The sequence below is a fragment of the Heptranchias perlo genome, chromosome 5 (genome assembly GCF_035084215.1).
Source record: "Heptranchias perlo isolate sHepPer1 chromosome 5, sHepPer1.hap1, whole genome shotgun sequence".
In the NCBI taxonomy this organism is placed as follows: domain Eukaryota; kingdom Metazoa; phylum Chordata; class Chondrichthyes; order Hexanchiformes; family Hexanchidae; genus Heptranchias; species Heptranchias perlo.
The window spans coordinates 137,370,281-137,388,905 of NC_090329.1; the positions used below are offsets into that span (position 1 = coordinate 137,370,281).

Below are 18,625 nucleotides of genomic sequence, written 5' to 3' on the forward strand. Positions count from 1 at the left end.
TAGACTGGGGTTCTATTCTCTGGAAAAGAGAAGACGAGAGGTGACCTGATAGAGGTCTTTAAGATGATGAAAAGGTTTGATAGGGTTGACGGAGAGAAGATGTTTCCACTTGTCGGAAAGTCCAGAACAAGGGGCCATAAATATTGGGTGAAGTCACGAAATAATCCGTGAGGGAATTCAGGAGAAGCTCCTTTCCCCAGAGAGTGGTGAGAATGTGGAACTCACTCCCACAAGGATTATTGAGGCAAATCGCAGAGATGCATTTAAGGGGAAGCTGGATCAGTACATAAGGGGGAAAGGGATTGAAGGATCTGCTGATTTGGGTGAGATGAAGTTGGGAGGGAGGAGGATCGTGTGGAGCATAAACACTGGCATGGACCAGTTGGGCCGAATGGCCTGTTCCTGTGCTCTGGATTCGATGTAAGGATACAGCTCACCACCATCTTGTCAGGGCAGTGGGGGAGGGGAAATAAATGCCAGTCTTGCCAGCGATGTCCACATCCCGAGAATGTTTCAAAAAATTGTGAAACTAAAATCGCAGTCACATCAAACTCAAACAAAATCTGAACACAAGAGTTGGTTTCAGTGTATTTTATTGAGAAAATCTTCCGAGTCGAGAAGAGCTCTTTGGTTCGATACATTTCCCAACTTTCGAATGGTCAGCAAAAGCGAGTTACAATGAAAAGAAAAATCGAAGAAGGTCCAAGACAGAACGTGCATTGAACCGGAAGGGAGAGTTTGCTGAGAGCAGCCCATGATCGGGGCTGAGTTTTTCATCAGACTCTTCACTTGCACTTCAGTTGAGCCAGGTTCAGGCTGCTCAGAATCCTGCCCTTATTCCTGGGAGGTGAGGCACATCTCAGTGTTCCAAAGGGAGAAAAATCCGCTTTACTCTGGGCAAGCCAGCGAAGAAAGGGCTTGATTCTGCAATCACATGACCAAGGGTTGTCATGTAGGAAAACCTCCCGGAGACCTGGAAATAAACACGAGCATTGATCAGACAGGACAGTCAGTCCTCTGGGTAACCTTGATCAGGCAGGACGGTCAGTCCTCTGGGTAACCTTGATCAGACAGGACGGTCAGTCCTCTGGGTAACCTTGATCAGGCAGGACGGTCAGTCCTCTGGGTAACCTTGATCAGACAGGACGGTCAGTCCTCTGGGTAACCTTGATCAGACAGGACGGTCAGTCCTCTGGGTAACCTTGATCAGACAGGACGGTCAGTCCTCTGGGTAACCGTGATCAGACAGGACAGTCAGTCCTCTGGGTAACCTTGATCAGACAGGACAGTCAGTCCTCTGGGTAACCTTGATCAGACAGGACAGTCAGGCCTTTGGGTAACCTTGATCAGACAGGACGGTCAGTCCTCTGGGTAACCTTGATCAGGCAGGACGGTCAGTCCTCTGGGTAACCTTGATCAGACAGGACAGTCAGGCCTTTGGGTAACCTTGATCAGACAGGACAGTCAGTCCTCTGGGTAACCTTGATCAGACAGGTCAGTCAGTCCTCTGGGTAACCTTGATCAGACAGGACAGTCAGTCCTCTGGGTAACCTTGATCAGACAGGACGGTCAGCCCTCTGGGTAACCTTGATCAGACAGGACGGTCAGTCCTCTGGGTAACCTTGATCAGACAGGACGGTCAGTCCTTTGGGTAACCTTGATCAGGCAGGACGGTCAGTCCTCTGGGTAACCTTGATCAGACAGGACTGTCAGTCCTCAGGGTAACCTTGATCAGACAGGACAGTCAGTCCTCTGGGTAACCTTGATCAGACAGGACAGTCAGTCCTCTGGGTAACCTTGATCAGACAGGACGGTCAGTCCTTTGGGTAACCTTGATCAGACAGGACAGTCAGTCCTCTGGGTAACCTTGATCAGACAGGACAGTCAGTCCTCTGGGTAACCTTGATCAGACAGGACAGTCAGTCCTTTGGGTAACCTTGATCAGACAGGACAGTCAGTCCTCTGGGTAACCTTGATCAGACAGGACAGTCAGTCCTTTGGGTAACCTTGATCAGACAGGACAGTCAGTCCTCTGGGTAACCTTGATCAGACAGGACAGTCAGTCCTTTGGGTAACCTTGATCAGACAGGACAGTCAGTCCTCTGGGTAACCTTGATCAGACAGGACAGTCAGGCCTTTGGGTAACCTTGATCAGACAGGACAGTCAGTCCTCTGGGTAACCTTGATCAGACAGGACAGTCAGTCCTTTGAGTAACCTTGATCAGACAGGACAGTCAGTCCTCTGGGTAACCTTGATCAGACAGGACAGTCAGTCCTCTGGGTAACCTTGATCAGACAGGACGGTCAGTCCTTTGGGTAACCTTGATCAGACAGGACGGTCAGTCCTCTGGGTAACCTTGATCAGACAGGACGGTCAGTCCTTTGGGTAACCTTGATCAGACAGGACAGTCAGTCCTCTGGGTAACCTTGATCAGACTGGACAGTCAGTCCTCTGGGTAACCTTGATCAGACAGGACGGTCAGTCCTTTGGGTAACCTTGATCAGACAGGACAGTCAGTCCTCTGGGTAACCTTGATCAGACTGGACAGTCAGTCCTCTGGGTAACCTTGATCAGACAGGACGGTCAGTCCTTTGGGTAACCTTGATCAGACAGGTCAGTCAGTCCTCTGGGTAACCTTGATCAGACTGGACAGTCAGTCCTCTGGGTAACCTTGATCAGACAGGACGGTCAGTCCTTTGGGTAACCTTGATCAGACAGGACAGTCAGTCCTCTGGGTAACCTTGATCAGACAGGACGGTCAGTCCTTTGGGTAACCTTGATCAGACAGGACGGTCAGTCCTCTGGGTAACCTTGATCAGACAGGACGGTCAGTCCTCTGGGTAACCTTGATCAGACAGGACGGTCAGTCCTCTGGGTAACCTTGATCAGACAGGACGGTCAGTCCTCTGGGTAACCTTGATCAGACTGGACAGTCAGTCCTCTGGGTAACCTTGATCAGACAGGACAGTCAGTCCTCTGGGTAACCTTGATCAGACTGGACAGTCAGTCCTCTGGGTAACCTTGATCAGACAGGACGGTCAGTCCTTTGGGTAACCTTGATCAGACAGGACAGTCAGTCCTCTGGGTAACCTTGATCAGACTGGACAGTCAGTCCTCTGGGTAACCTTGATCAGACAGGACGGTCAGTCCTTTGGGTAACCTTGATCAGACAGGACGGTCAGTCCTCTGGGTAACCTTGATCAGACAGGACGGTCAGTCCTTTGGGTAACCTTGATCAGACAGGACGGTCAGTCCTCTGGGTAACCTTGATCAGACAGGACGGTCAGTCCTTTGGGTAACCTTGATCAGACAGGACGGTCAGTCCTCTGGGTAACCTTGATCAGACAGGACGGTCAGTCCTTTGGGTAACCTTGATCAGACAGGACGGTCAGTCCTCTGGGTAACCTTGATCAGACAGGACGGTCAGTCCTCTGGGTAACCTTGATCAGACAGGACGGTCAGTCCTCTGGGTAACCTTGATCAGACAGGACGGTCAGTCCTCTGGGTAACCTTGATCAGACTGGACAGTCAGTCCTCTGGGTAACCTTGATCAGACAGGACAGTCAGTCCTCTGGGTAACCTTGATCAGACTGGACAGTCAGTACTCTGGGTAACCTTGATCAGACAGGACAGTCAGTCCTCTGGGTAACCTTGATCAGACAGGACGGTCAGTCCTTTGGGTAACCTTGATCAGACAGGACAGTCAGTCCTCTGGGTAACCTTGATCAGACTGGACAGTCAGTCCTCTGGGTAACCTTGATCAGACAGGACGGTCAGTCCTTTGGGTAACCTTGATCAGACAGGACGGTCAGTCCTATGGGTAACCTTGATCAGACAGGACGGTCAGTCCTTTGGGTAACCTTGATCAGACAGGACGGTCAGTCCTCTGGGTAACCTTGATCAGACAGGACGGTCAGTCCTCTGGGTAACCTTGATCAGACAGGACGGTCAGTCCTCTCGGTAACCTTGATCAGACAGGACGGTCAGTCCTCTGGGTAACCTTGATCAGACTGGACAGTCAGTCCTCTGGGTAACCTTGATCAGACAGGACGGTCAGTCCTTTGGGTAACCTTGATCAGACAGGACGGTCAGTCCTTTGGGTAACCTTGATTACAATTTGCAAGCACTTCATACGTTTCGCACCCCAAGATGCTCAGATTGATCCCTAACTTTTAAAAACCTGCTCCAAGTGTACGTGCTCCAATGCACCAGGCTGTAGAATGGGCCCCAGTGAATGGAACACTCATTAATGCCTCGAGGCAGTTTGAGCACAAGTGTTTGATCTCTACACAATCTGCAATTTCCCCTCTTACCAGCCTGAATCAGAAGGTCAATGTCCATTATTAGTAGTCTGAACCAAGTTCTCAATTTCCTTATAAACCATCTAGCCAACATGTTAAATCCCCGACGAAGCTTGTTGAACCCAATCGATGTCCCCAATAATCAGCTTGGGCGTGGCTCTTACAATTGATGGAAATTACAGCCCAGAAACAGGCCATTCGGCCCAACTGGTCCATGCCAATGTTTATGCTCCACGTGAGCCTCCTCCCTCCCTACTTCATCTAACTCTATTAGCATATCCTTCTATTCCTTTCTCCCTCATGTGTTTATCCAGCTTCCCCTTAAATGCATCTATGCTATTTGCCTCAAGCACTCCTTGTAGTAGCAAGTTCCACATTCTAACCACTCTCTGGGTAAAGAATTATCCATCTATTGATTACTAATGTCACTCCTGATATTTCTCTATGGTTGTTGGCCCTTCTAATACATGGTGTGGGCTCCATCTCCAGGTACTGCACCATAACAAAGGGATCTCCATTGTTCAGAAACAAACTGAACACAGCTAAATGACAGAACATAACCGGACACTGCGACTCACACAAACAAGCCCTTGGTCCGCCTCACATATCACAGCAGTGCAGGGTAGGAAAATCTGAGCGACGGGAATCTCAGTGTGATCTGTTTTAATTAATTCAAGCTCATCACCATTTCTACCCCACTCTTTATTTACAAACCCTGACATAGGAACATAGGAACAGGAGGAGGCCATTCAGGCCCTCGAGCCTGTTCCACCATTCAGTTGCTCCGTATCCTAATCCCATCTACCCGGCTTAGTTCCATAACCCATAATATCCTTACCCAACAAAAATCGATCAATCTCAGTCTTGAAAGCTCCAGTTGACCCCCAGTATCGACAGCTTTTTGGGGGAAGAGAGTTCCAGATTCCCGCACCCCTTTGTGTGAGGAAGTGCTTCCTGACATCACCCCTGAACGGCCTGGCTCAACTTTTAAGGCTATGCCTCCTTGCTCTTTGTTTTGTTTGGGAACTCAATGCAGTTCCACCATTGCTGCACAGTCGGAGGGTCAGTACTGAGGGAGTGCTGCACTGTCGGAGGGTCAGTACTGAGGGAGCGCTGCACTGTCGGAGGGTCAGTACTGAGGGAGCGCTGCACTGTCGGAGGGTCAGTACTGAGGGAGTGCTGCACTGTCGGAGGGTCAGTACTGAGGGAGCGCTGCACTGTCGGAGGGTCAGTACTGAGGGAGTGCTGCACTGTCGGAGGGTCAGTACTGAGGGAGCGCTGCACTGTCGGAGGGTCAGTACCGAGGAAGTGCTGCACTGTCGGAGGTGCTGTCTTTCAGATGAGACATTAAACCGAGGCCCCATCTCCCTTCTGGTGGATGTGAAAGATCCCATGGCACTATTCAAAGAAGAGCAGGGAAGTCTCCCTGGGCAATATTTATCCCTCAACCAACATCACGAAAACAGATTATCTGATCATTATCACATTGCTGTTTGTGGGATCTTGCTGTGCGCAAATTGGCTGCCGCATTTCCTATATTACAACAGTGACTATACTTCAAAGAGTACTTCATTGGCTATAAAGCGCTTTGGGACGTCCTTAGGTCACAAAAGGTGTCATATGTCTGTTTGTCTGTCTTTCTTTGTTTCTTACTTTCTTGCTTTCTCCCTTTCCTTCCCTATCCTTCCCTCCTTTTTAAAGCAGTGAGCCTCTACTAAGAAACTATGAGTCTGAGGGGTGTGTTCTTACCTGTTAACTGCAAGAGTGAAGCCCCGTCAATAGTCTTCAGCTTGTTACCACTCAGAGCTAGCTGGGTAAGTTTGGGTGTGTGTTTGAAGATATCTTTTGGAAGCTTGCCGAAGCCGTTATTTCTCATGTACAACTCCTGCAAATTACCTAAACCTTCAAAACTAACAGCGTTGATAGTGCTGAGCAAGTTGTTATCCAAGACCAACATCTCCAGGCTACTGAGTGGCTTAAAGGCTCCCAGCGGAATGTCCTTAATCCTGTTGTGATCCAGGTTAAGGAACTGGAGCTGTCCAAGCCCTGTAAAGGACTTGCTAGATATCTTCTGGATCTTGTTGAAGGCCAAGTCCATGATCCTGAGGGCAGTGAGAGCCTGGAAGGCATTGGGAGGTAATGAGGTGATGTCATTCAGTGGCATGTCGAAGTCAGAGAGTTTGTGGAGTCCAGTAAAGGTCCCCGGCTGGATGGAAGAGAAGTGATTCTGACCCAGCATCAGGAAGCGAAGCCTCGACAAGCCCTGAAAGGCCTTGCGGGGAAGCCTGGTGAGTTGGTTGCCGTGGAGATTAACCAGTATCAGCTGGCTTGCGCCAGAGAAAGCCTGAGGGTGGATTGATCTGATGGCGTTGTGCTCGAAATTGACGCTCTCAGCATGTGGCATTCCTTGAAGGAGTTTAGCGGGAAGAGTTTGCAGGAGGTTCTGACCTATTAAAAATAACTGCACGTTAAACCCCGAGCAGATCAGTGTGACATACAAGCGGTCATTGAGCAGCATGCTCCTCACACACCTTCAGTGAGGTATTTTACTGAACAACTTCCATACGCACAACAACAACCTGCATTTATATAGCGCCTTTAACATAATAAAACATCCCAAGGTGCTTCACAGGAACGATTATCAAACAAAATTTGACATCAAGCCACAGAAGGAGATATGTGCTGCATAATAGGCTTGTCATCAAGATTGCGGCCATTGGAATAAAGGGGGCAGTAGCAACATGGATACGAAATTGGCTAAATGTGCCCTGTACACCCAAGTCCAAATCATTAATATATATCAAGAAAAGCAGTGGTCCCAGCACCGACCCCTGGAGAACACCACTGTACACCTCCCTCCAGTCCGAAAAACACCCGTTCACCACTACTCTCTGTTTCCTGTCCCTTAGCCAATTCTGTATCCATGCTGCTATTGCCCCCTTTATTCCATGGGCCACAATCTTGAAGATAAGCCTACCATGCGGCACTTTATCAAATGCCTTTTGAAATTCCATATACACCACATCAACTACATTGCCCTCATCTACCCTCTCTGTTACCTCATCAAAAAACTTTATCAGGTTAGTTAAACACAATTTGCCTTTAACAAATCCCTGCTGGCTTTCCCTAATCAATCCACACTTGTCCAAGTGACTGCTAATTCTGTCCCGGATTATCGTTTCTAAAAGTTTCCCTACCACCGAGGTTAAACTGACTGGCCTATAGTTGCTGGGTTTATCCTTACACCCTTTTTTGGACAAGGATGTAACATTTGCAATTCTCCAGTCCTCTGGCACCACTCCCGTATCTACGGATGTTTGGAAGATTATGGCCAGTATCTCCGCAGTTTCCCCCCTTACTTCCCTCAGTAACCTAGGATGCATTCCATCCGGACCGGGTGACTTATCTACTTTAAGTACTGCTAGCCTTTCTACCACCTCTTCTTTATCAATTTTTAGCCCATCCAGTATCTCAACTATATCTTCCTTTACTGAGACTCTGGCAGCATCTTCTTCCTTGGTGAAGACAGATGCAAAGTACTCATTTAGTACCTCGGCCATCCCCTCTGCCTCCATGAGTAGATCTCCTTTATGGTCCCTAATTGGCCCCATCCCTCCTCTTACTACCCGTTTACTGTTTACATGCTTGTGGAAGACTTTTGGATTCTCTTTTATGTTGGCCGCCAGTCTATTCTCATACTCTCTATTTGCCCCTCTTATTTCCATTTTCACTTCCCCTCTGGACTTTCTATATTCTGCCTGGTTCTCACTCGTGTTATCAACCTGACATCTGTCATACGCCTCTTTTTTTCTGTTTCATCTTACTCACTATCTCTTTTGTCATCCAGGGAGCTCTGGCTTTAGTTGCCCACCTTTCTCCCTCGTGGGAATGTGCCTAAACTGTACCTGAACCATCTCCTCTTTAAAGGCCGTCCACTGTTCAATTACAGTTTTGCCCGCCAATCTTTGATTCCAATTTACCTGGGCCAAATCTGTTCTCATCCCATTGAAATTGGCCTTCCTCCAATTGAGTATTTTTACTTTACAGTGGTCCGTGTCCTTTTCCATAGCTATTCTAAACCTTATGTTACTATGATCGCTGCTCCCTAAATGCCCTCCCCCACTGACACTTGCTCCACTTGGCCCACCTCATTCCCTGGAACCAAGTCCAGCAATGCCTTCTTTTTCGTTGGACTGATTACTGATTAAGAACGTTATCCTGAACACATTTCAAAAATACCTCCCTCCCTGAGCCCCTTATATTATTATCGTTCTCCCAGTCTGTATTAGGATAGTTGAAGTCCCCAGTTATCACTATTCTATAGCTTTTGCACTACTCTATAACTTTTTCATGACCTCAGGACATCCCAGAGCGCTTTACAGCCAATGAAGTACTTTTTGAAGTGTAGTCACTGTTATAATGGCCTCGGTTTAACATCTCATCTGAAAGATAGCACCTCCGCAAGTGCAGCACTCCCTCTGCATTGCGCTGGAGTGTCAGCCTGGATTATGTGCTTAAGTCTCTGGAGTGGGGTTTAAACCCACAACCTTCTGACTCAGAGACAGCTAACACCTAGAGAGAGGCCCATATCATCCTCATTTGCTAATCTGAAGCGGATGCAGCCCATTTCAATCCCTCTACACTACTAAAGGAGTGGGAAAGCTTCCCATGTGTAGCCCTACTGTAAACTGGAGATGTTAAGCTCAGTTTATTGTTTAAATGTATATTTATATCTACCTTCCTTAGTTATCTAACTTTCACCCTACTGTGAGCTCCGTGCCGCACACACTGTTGCCCAGCTGAGAGGCTAGGATGAGGGTTCTGTCTCCAGGTTGCTGGCAGTACATCCCTTGGACCAGTCACCAGTCCAATGGGAGCCCACCTGACTCAAGGCTTGGAGATGGTGCGGAGGAGATTTACTAGAATGGTGCCAGGGATGAGGGACTTCAGTTATGTGGAGAGAATGGAGAAGCTGGGGTTGTTCTCCTTGGAACAGAGAAGGTTAAGGGGAGATTTAATAGAGGTGTTCAAAGTCATGAACAGTTTTGACATAAGGAGAAACTGTTTCCAGTGGCAGAAGGTTCGGTAACCAGAGGACACAGATCTAAGGTGATCGGCAAAAGAACCAGGGGGAAGATGGGGAGAAATTTATTTTACGTGGCAAATTGTTATGATCTGGAATGCAGATAAAATCGTAACTTTCAAAAGGGAATTTGAAGGGGAAGAATTTGCTGGGCTTTGGGGAAAGGGCAGGGGAATTGGACCGCTCTTTCAGATGGCCGGCACAGGCATGATGGGCCAAATGGTCTCCTTCTGTGTCCGATTCTATGTCTCACTGTTTGAGCTCCCTCACACACATCCTCGGTCGGCGGGGTGGTCGGGTGGAGACCATGAGTAAGGCCCTTTGTTGTACTGCTCCAAGGCTCACTGAGCTGGCACACCGGCCCACAGTGCCTCCTGCCTGCCAGCCTGCGTCTGTGAGATTAACCAGTCAATGCGAAATCCGATGGCAATACATACCCATCCTTAGAACCCAGGAATCCTCGGGCAGCTTTGTCGGCATTGACGTCAGGCCCTGCCGGTAGCAGTCCACCTCTGTACGGTTTATGGGCGGCTTCTGGCTACAGCTGCACTGCTCAGGGCACTCTCCTGCCACTGCCCGACTCACGTAAAGAGCGGCCCACAGCAAGCACTGCACCAAACCCATTCTCTTACCAGGCTGAATGAGAGAAGGGAAGAGAAAGCACAGTCAGGAGATGGTGTGTTTATTTCACTTCCAGGGGAAGGTATGTGCCTGACTCACCACATAGCTGTGGGTTATAGAGTGAGCTTACTGCACACTCATGGCAAAGAAAGGAAGAACTGCCATTTCATGGGATCATCTCAGGAGGGGGCCATTCCACCCATCCTGCCTGTGCCTGCTTTTTGATAGAGCTACCCAATTAGTCCCACTCCCTTGCTCTTTCCCCATATCCCTGTAAATTTTTTCCCTTCAAGTATTTATCCAATTCCCTTTTGAAAGTTATTATTGAATCTGCTTCCACCGCCCTTTCAGGCAGCGCATTCCAGATCATAACAACTCGCTGGGTAAAAAAATGTTTCCTCATGTCCCTTCTGGTTCTTTTGCCGATCACCTTAAATCTGTGTCCTCTGGTTACCGACCCTTCTGCCACTGGAAACAGTTTCTCCTTATTTACGCTGTCAAAACCGTTCATGATTTTGAACACCTCTATCAAATCTCCCCTAACTGTCTCGGTTCCAAGGAGAATAATCCCAGCTTCTCCAGTCTCTCCACATAACGGAAGTCCCTCATCCCTGGCACCATTCTAGTAAATCTCCTCTGCACCCTCTCTAAGGCCTTCACATCCTTCCTAAAGTGTGGAACCCAGAATTGAACACACTATTCCAGCTGAGGCCTAACCAGTGTTTTATAAAAGTTTAGCGTAACTTCCTTGATTTTATACTCCGTGCCTCTGTTAATAAAGATGTGGAGATGCCGGTGATGGACTGGGGTTGACAATTGTAAACAATTTTACAACACCAAGTTATAGTCCAGCAATTTTATTTTAAATTCACAAGCTTTCGGAGGCTTCCTCCTTCACCTGACGAAGGAGGAAGCCTCCGAAAGCTTGTGAATTTAAAATAAAATTGCTGGACTATAACTTGGTGTTGTAAAATTGTTTACATCTGTTAATAAAGCCCAGGATCCCATATGCTTCTTTAACAGCCTTCTCAATTTGTCCTGCCACCTTCAAAGATTTGTGTACATCCTCCCCCAGGTCTCTCTGTTCCTGCACCCGCTTTAACATTGTACTATTTAGTTTATATTGCCTCTCCTCATTCTTCCTACAAAATGTGTCATTTCACACTTCTCTGCACCAAATTCCTGCCCATTTCACCAGCCTGTCTCTGTCCTCCTGAAGTCTGTTTCTATCCTCCAGATTGTTCACGACATTCCTGAGTTTCGTGTTATCTGCAAACTTTGAAATTATACCCTCTATACCCAAGTCCAGGTCATTAATAGATTTCTACTCATGCCTTTCACACCCTCAGGACATCCCAAAGTACTTTACAACCGGTGAAGTACTTTTTTAAAAATGTAGTCACAGTTGTGATGTAGGAAATGCAGCAGCTAATTTGTGCACAGCAAGATCCCACAAACAGTAATGTGATAAATGACCAGATAATCTGTTTTTTAGTGATGTTGGTTGAGGGATAAATATTGTCCAGAACACCGGGGAGAACTCCCCTTCTCTTCTTCGAACAGTGCCATGGGTTTTTTACTATCCACCTGAGATGGCAAACGGGGCCTCGGTTTAATGTCTCATCTGAAAGATGGCACCTCCGACAGTGCAGCGCTCCCTCAGTACTGCACTGGGAGTGTCAGCCTGGATTATGTGCTCAAATCCCTGGAGTGAGGACCTGAGCCCACAACCTCCTGACTCAGAGTCGAGAGTGATACCACTGAGCCACGGCTGACACCTAATGCAGCAGTCAGTCTGCGCACAGTGAGGCTGCACAGGCAGCAATAAGAACATAAGAACATAAGAAATAGGAGCAGGAGTAGGCCAATCGGCCCCTCGAGCCTGCTCCGCCATTCAATAAGATCATGGCTGATCTGATCCTAACCTCAAATCTAAATTCATGTCCAATTTCCTGCCCGCTCCCCGTAACCCCTAATTCCCTTTACTTCTAGGAAACTGTCGATTTCCGTTTTAAATTTATTTAATGATGTAGCTTCCACAGCTTCCTGGGGCAGCAAATTCCACAGACCTACCACCCTCTGAGTGAAGAAGTTTCTCCTCATCTCAGTTTTGAAAGAGCAGCCCCTTATTCTAAGATTATGCCCCCTAGTTCTAGTTTCACCCATCCTTGGGAACATCCTTACCGCATCCACCCGATCAAGCCCCTTCACAATCTTATATGTTTCAATAAGATCGCCTCTCATTCTTCTGAACTCCAATGAGTAGAGTCCCAATCTCCTCAACCTCTCATATGTCCACCCCCTCATCCCTGGGATTAACCGAGTGAACCTTCTTTGTACTGCCTCGAGAGCAAGTATGTCTTTTCTTAAGTATGGAGACCAAAACTGTATGCAGTATTCCAGGTGCGGTCTCACCAATACCTCATATAACTGCAGCAATACCTCCCTGTTTTTATATTCTATCCCCCGAGCAATAAAAGCCAACATTCTGTTGGCCTTCTTGATCACCTGCTGCACCTGCATACTAACTTTTTGATCTTCTTGCACTAGGACCCCCAGATCCCTTTGTACTGCAGTATTTTCCAGTTTCTCGCCTTTAAGATAATAACTTGTTCTCTGATTTTTCCTGCCAAAGTACATAACCTCACATTTTCCAATATTGTATTGCATCTGCCAAATCTCCGCCCACTCACCCAGCCTGTCTATATCCCCCTGTAGGTTTTTTATGTCCTCCTCACTCTCCACTTTCCCTCCCATCTTTGTATCATCTGCAAACTTTGATATGTTACACTTGGTCCCCTCCTCCAAATCGTTAATATAGATTGTAAAGAGTTGGGGGACCCAGCACCGACCCCTGCGGAACACCACTGGCTACTGGTTGCCAGTCCGAGAATGAACCGTTTATTCTAACTCTGCTTTCTGTTAGATAACCAATCCTCCACCCATGCCAGAATATTACCCCCAATCCAGTGATTCTTTATCTTGAGCAATAATCTTTTATGTGGCACCTTGTCGAATGCCTTCTGGAAGTCTAAATACACTACGTCCACTGGTTCCCCTTTATCCACCCTGCACGTTATGTCCTCAAAGAACTCAAGCAAATTTGTCAGACATGACTTCCCCTTCGTAAAGCCATGCTGACTTTGTCCTATTAAATTATGTTTATCCAAATGTTCCGCTACTGTCTCCTTGATAATCGATTCCAAAACTTTACCCACCACAGATGTTAGGCTAACTGGTCTATAATTTCCAGCCTTCAGCCTACTACCCTTTTTAAATAAGGGTGTTACGTTAGCAGTTTTCCAATCTGCCGGGACCTTTGCCGAGTCCAGAGAATTTTGGAAAATTATTACCAAAGCATCCACAATCCCTACTGCCACTTCCCTCAAGACCCTCGGATGTAAGCCATCAGATCCAGGGGATTTATCCGCCTTGAGTCCCATTATTTTACTGAGTACCAATTCCTTAGTGATTTTAATCGTATTTAGCTCCTCCCCCTCTCGAGCCCCCTGTTTGTCCAGTGTTGGGATATTCTTAGTGTCCTCTACCGTAAAGACTGAAACAAAATATTTGTTCAGCATTTTTGCCATTTCCATGTTTCCCACCATTAATTTCCCAGTCTCATCCTCTAAGGGACCTACGTTTGCCTTAGCCACCCTTTTTCTTTTTATTTTACTATAGAAACTCTTGCTATCTGTTTTTATATTTTTTGCTAATTTATTTTCATAATCTATCTTCCCTTTCTTAATCAATCCTTTAGTTATTTTTTGCTGCCTTTTGAAGACTTCCCAATCTTCTATCCTCCCACTAAGTTTGGCTACCTAAAATGTCCTTGTTTTTAGTCGGATACGATCCTTAATTTCTTTACTTAGCCATGGATGGCTGTCATTTCTTTTACACCCTTTTTTCCTCAGTGGAATATATATTTTTTGAAAGTTGTAAAATGACTCCTTGAATGAACACCACTGCTCATGTACCGTCTTACCCTTTAATCTATTTTCCCAGTCCACTTTAATCAATTCCGCTCTCATACCATCATAGTCTCCTTTATTCAAGCTCAGTACGCTTGTTTGAGAACCAACCTTCTCATCCTCTAATTGGATATGGAATGTAACCAGGTCACTCATTCCAAGGGGATCCTTAACGAGGACATTATTAATTAATCCTGGCTCATTACACAGGACCAGGTCCAAGGTTGCCTGCCCCCTTGTAGGATCAGTTACATACTGCTCAAGAAATCCATCCCGAATACACTCAATAAACTCTTCCTCAAGGCTGCCCTGCCCAATTTGATTTGTCCAGTTAATATGATAGTTAAAATCCCCCATAATTATAGCTGTTCCCTTATTACATGCCCCGACTATTTCCTGATTAATACTTCTTCCAGCAGAGTTGCAACTATTAGGAGGCCTATATACTACGTCCACTAGTGTTTTTTTCCCCTTATTATTCCTTATCTCTACCCAAAAATTAGATGAATGACCTGATAATGTCTTTCTGGTGGTTTTGATTGAGGCAGGAATATTGGCCAGGACTCCCTCCTCTTCTTCAAATAGTGCCAAGGATTCTCTTCCATCTCTTCCAGAACAGGCAGACAGTGTCTCGGGTTAATGTCTCATTAGAAAGTGTGAAGAACGGCCATTATATTGCTGGTCAAAACCTGCTGCCGGCAATCAGTGTCGATTTGGAAACAGCAGCTGTACCAGTGAAAAATCAGCCAGGTGGCAATCGTAGAGGTGACAGTGTTTGAAACCGAGGCAGGGAATTAGCAAACTGCAGGGGAACAGTCTTTACTCCCAGATATATTACATACCAGAACTAAGGCTGTGACAGATTGCTATGGCAGCATTTTAAGACACATTTAAAAATACATATTTAACTGGAAAACCAAATATATTTGCTAATCCCGAGCTTCCAAATCCAAACAGTACGAATCCTAAAACTCGGAGAATTGAAAATACTCTAATTGTTTTCTGTACATTGCGAGAAAAAATCAGAATAACACTTTTACAGAAGATCTGAACTCTCAGAAACAAAAGTGAGGCCCATACCTTGTCCAGGTGTACAGCAGGTCTGTGCTCTCTATCGACAGAGGCAGTTCCAATGAGCAGTGGGGATTGATCCTTCCCACACTACGGGAACATGGGTTCCAGCTGTATGAGGGTCCTGGATCTGATGTACAATCTCCCCAAGCCCACCACCACAAGCAAAGTAACAGGACGAGTCTCTCCAACAGTGATACCCCTCAGGGGGCAGAGGGAGCAGCACAAGACCTCGCAACGTTGAAATGACTTCAGACTGTGGAAGCAGAAAGGAAATATAGGCACAGTGAACACTGGTGCTTTTGCTAGTGTGCATCCATGGGCTCTTTGACACACCCGTGTAATAATGACCTTTCCACCACCACAGATAAGGAGACACATGAGGCTGAGAGCAGAGGTATGGAGCCCGGCCGATGTATGAATGGCAACCCAGACAGTTTATTGGCCCTCGGAGAGCTGTGTGGTTAGCGTGAGCTTGGCTTGGAACTGTCGGGGTTTAGATAGTTTGCTTGTGTCTGTGCAGAGGACAGTGGAGTTCATTCTGTTAAAAGCACAGCTGGAAAACATCCAGGATTATGTAAGGCTGGGAATCTGAACAAACTGTCAGACTATACCGCAGGAGCTGTACAGAGGCCGGGTGTGGTCTACAGACATGTAGTAATCGGGTCATATGGACTCCATTCTCTGCCGTGATTGTCATTTGAAATTAGGAACCACAGTCCTTGTAGTTCACCTTCTACCATCCCGGTAATCGCACGATACAATGATAGTGGAGTTATAGTCTGATCCTAGCAATCAATCTCTATCAATGAGTCTACAACAGACATGAGGTGAGGAAAACCCCCAGTGGTGGAGAGATCTGAGAAACCAGAGGTCCAAAGTCACCTGTTCCTCTCGAGCCTGTTACACTCACCATGTCTCAAATTACTCATATACTGGATCCCAAAATGTTATTTCTGAAAGAAACCTATCTAATTTGTATTTGAATCATCAGTATGACAGGAGAACGATCATGGAGTGTCTCAGCAGCAGTCACCTGAGGCTGCGTTCAAAATAGGTTGTTAGCTTTGATGTGAAAGTGCGTGATCTGGTCAACCTCGCGCCATGTTTGGATCCAGCATTGGGTCAGACGTACCTCCACCGCCATTTTAAAGTTAAAATTAATGGGGCGTGTCATTGTCAGCTTCACCACATGGGGAGTAAACCAGTGTGGGACAGAACACCCGCCGTTCCAGAAAACGCTGGAATGAATAACCCACCCCTGATTTTATTTTGTGTTTTGTTTGACAGGCCGTTGAACCAAAGCAGCAGCATGTGGCAGAGGCCCAAGAAGCTCTCGAGATCGCCAAAGGGAATCTTAGAGAGAAGAACAAAAGTCTGAAGCTGGTAGGACACCGTTAACTTCACTTAAAACTCCCTATCTCTCCTCCTCCTCCTCTGTGGCCACTGACTTGTACTAGGTGTGAGGTTTCACAGGTCCAGGCCACCCTCTGGAGCCCCAGTGATTGTCAGCAGGTTATTCGACCATGGAGGGAATCACAGCCTGGCTCCACCATGTCCTCAGCCAACATACATGCACACACACACACACACACACACACATACACACGCGTACAGACATACATGCACATACACACAAGCACATACACACATATGCACATGCACACATCCACACATACATACACACACATGCACATACACACATCCACACACTCACGCACATACACACGCACACATGCACACACAATGCACACACGTATACACGCATGCATATACACACGCACATACACACACGCACATGTACACACATGCACATACACACAGGAACATACACAGGCATTTACACACCGATGCACGTACACATATACACACACACATACACACACACACACACGCACACATGCACACACACATACACAAACACATGCAAACACAGACACTCATACACGCACATACACACAAATGTACACACACATGCAAACACACACGCTCATGCACACACACATACACGCAAATGTACACACACAGACACATAAATGTACACACATGCACAAACATATACACATGCACATACACACATTCACATACACACATGCATGTACAAACACATGCATGTACACACATGCACATAAACACACACATGCATACACACCCATACACACACCGTACACACGCACATACACAAACGTACACACACATGCACATACACACACATAGCACACATGCCCACACACACATTCACATGCACATGTGCACATATACACCGCACGTACATACACATGCATGTACACACACATGTACACTAGCATGTACACACATGCACATACACACAAACGTACACACGCACATACACACATGCACACAATCTCATATACACACATACATACACAAATGCACATACACACGCACATACACATACACACACATATGCATATACACATGCACATACACACATGCACATGTACACAAATGCACATACACACAGGAACATACACACGCATGTACACACCGATGCACGTACACATACACACACACATACACACACACAATTTCCAGCAACATTCACTGGATGGTGATAGTAGTGATGATTTTGTCCCTCCTCTAGCCCAGGGGTACTGAGGCCAATTGTTTCACACCAACTACTGTCCAGCTGAGCCCCACTAACTGGACACATCCCTTTCGATATTCTGTACTTCCCAGGGTGGTGCGGTTACCAGCTGAGCTCTCAGGCTCTGGCCATCACTGGCCGAGTTCACGTGCACCTTTACCCGATATTTACCCCTGGTTGGTTTTTTTTCCGGCTTGAGATTGTGGGTTGAAAATGGATCTTGTCTCGCATGTTTTAGGGGCATAAAATGGGTGTAACAGGGCCCGATATTGGGGACCAACATCCTGCACCCCAAGAACGCCTGAAAGAAGTCTGCCCTGAATTTGCGTCGGGCCATTTTTCAGGCATCTCTGGCGGCCGCCTAAAACTTGTGTTAATTAGCGGTTGTGGGGCCTTCCCTGATCAAGGTTCTTGGGGAACCCCTGTGGGTCCCAGTTACAATAACCTTTCTGTGGGGCCACGAGGAACAGGAGTGCTCTCTCCCACCCCCCCGGCCGACTCCACACACTTCACCGCAAACCCCCTCCGTTTCCTGCTCCTAAACCCCTCCCAGAACATACCTGAGAGCTGCTGCTGGTGAGGTCGGTGGCCTGAAATGGACTTTCCTCGTGGGATTGACGAACCGGATTCTTTCCCCTCAGTCTGGTTCAGCAAGAACTGATTCGAGTACACCGTAAAGTTCAAACAACTTTAATAGCAGATCTTAGTCTGTAGCTTCAATTCAGATTCCTGAGAGAATCCGAACGATTCTAACAGAATAAGGAGAGACAAAGACAAAGACAAAAACTCATACCTTTATACAAATCCATAGAGGTTGGAACATCATTAACACAAGAGTCAACACCAATCATAAGCCGGGCACAGGTTGCCATGCGGGGTTACATTATTTCCGGCCAATCATAGACAATCCATGTGCTGACCATGTTGCTATTAGACATCAAAGGGGATACTTCCTCACTTTCCAACTTG

The 18,625-nt window shown here is 46.8% G+C and overlaps 1 protein-coding gene across 1 annotated transcript; it reads right to left on the minus strand.

Annotated features, from left to right (window-relative positions):
• Window positions 1–610: 610 nt before the first annotated feature.
• si:dkey-1j5.4 (chondroadherin-like protein) lies at window positions 611–10,008 on the minus strand. The gene is made up of 3 exons (XM_067985248.1): window positions 9,823–10,008; window positions 6,052–6,750; window positions 611–973 (listed from the first exon to the last, which is right to left on the minus strand). The coding sequence occupies exons 1-3, from the start codon at window positions 9,863–9,865 to the stop codon at window positions 786–788; spliced, it is 930 nt and encodes a 309-aa protein (XP_067841349.1). The 5' UTR covers window positions 9,866–10,008; the 3' UTR covers window positions 611–785.
• Window positions 10,009–18,625: the final 8,617 nt, after the last annotated feature.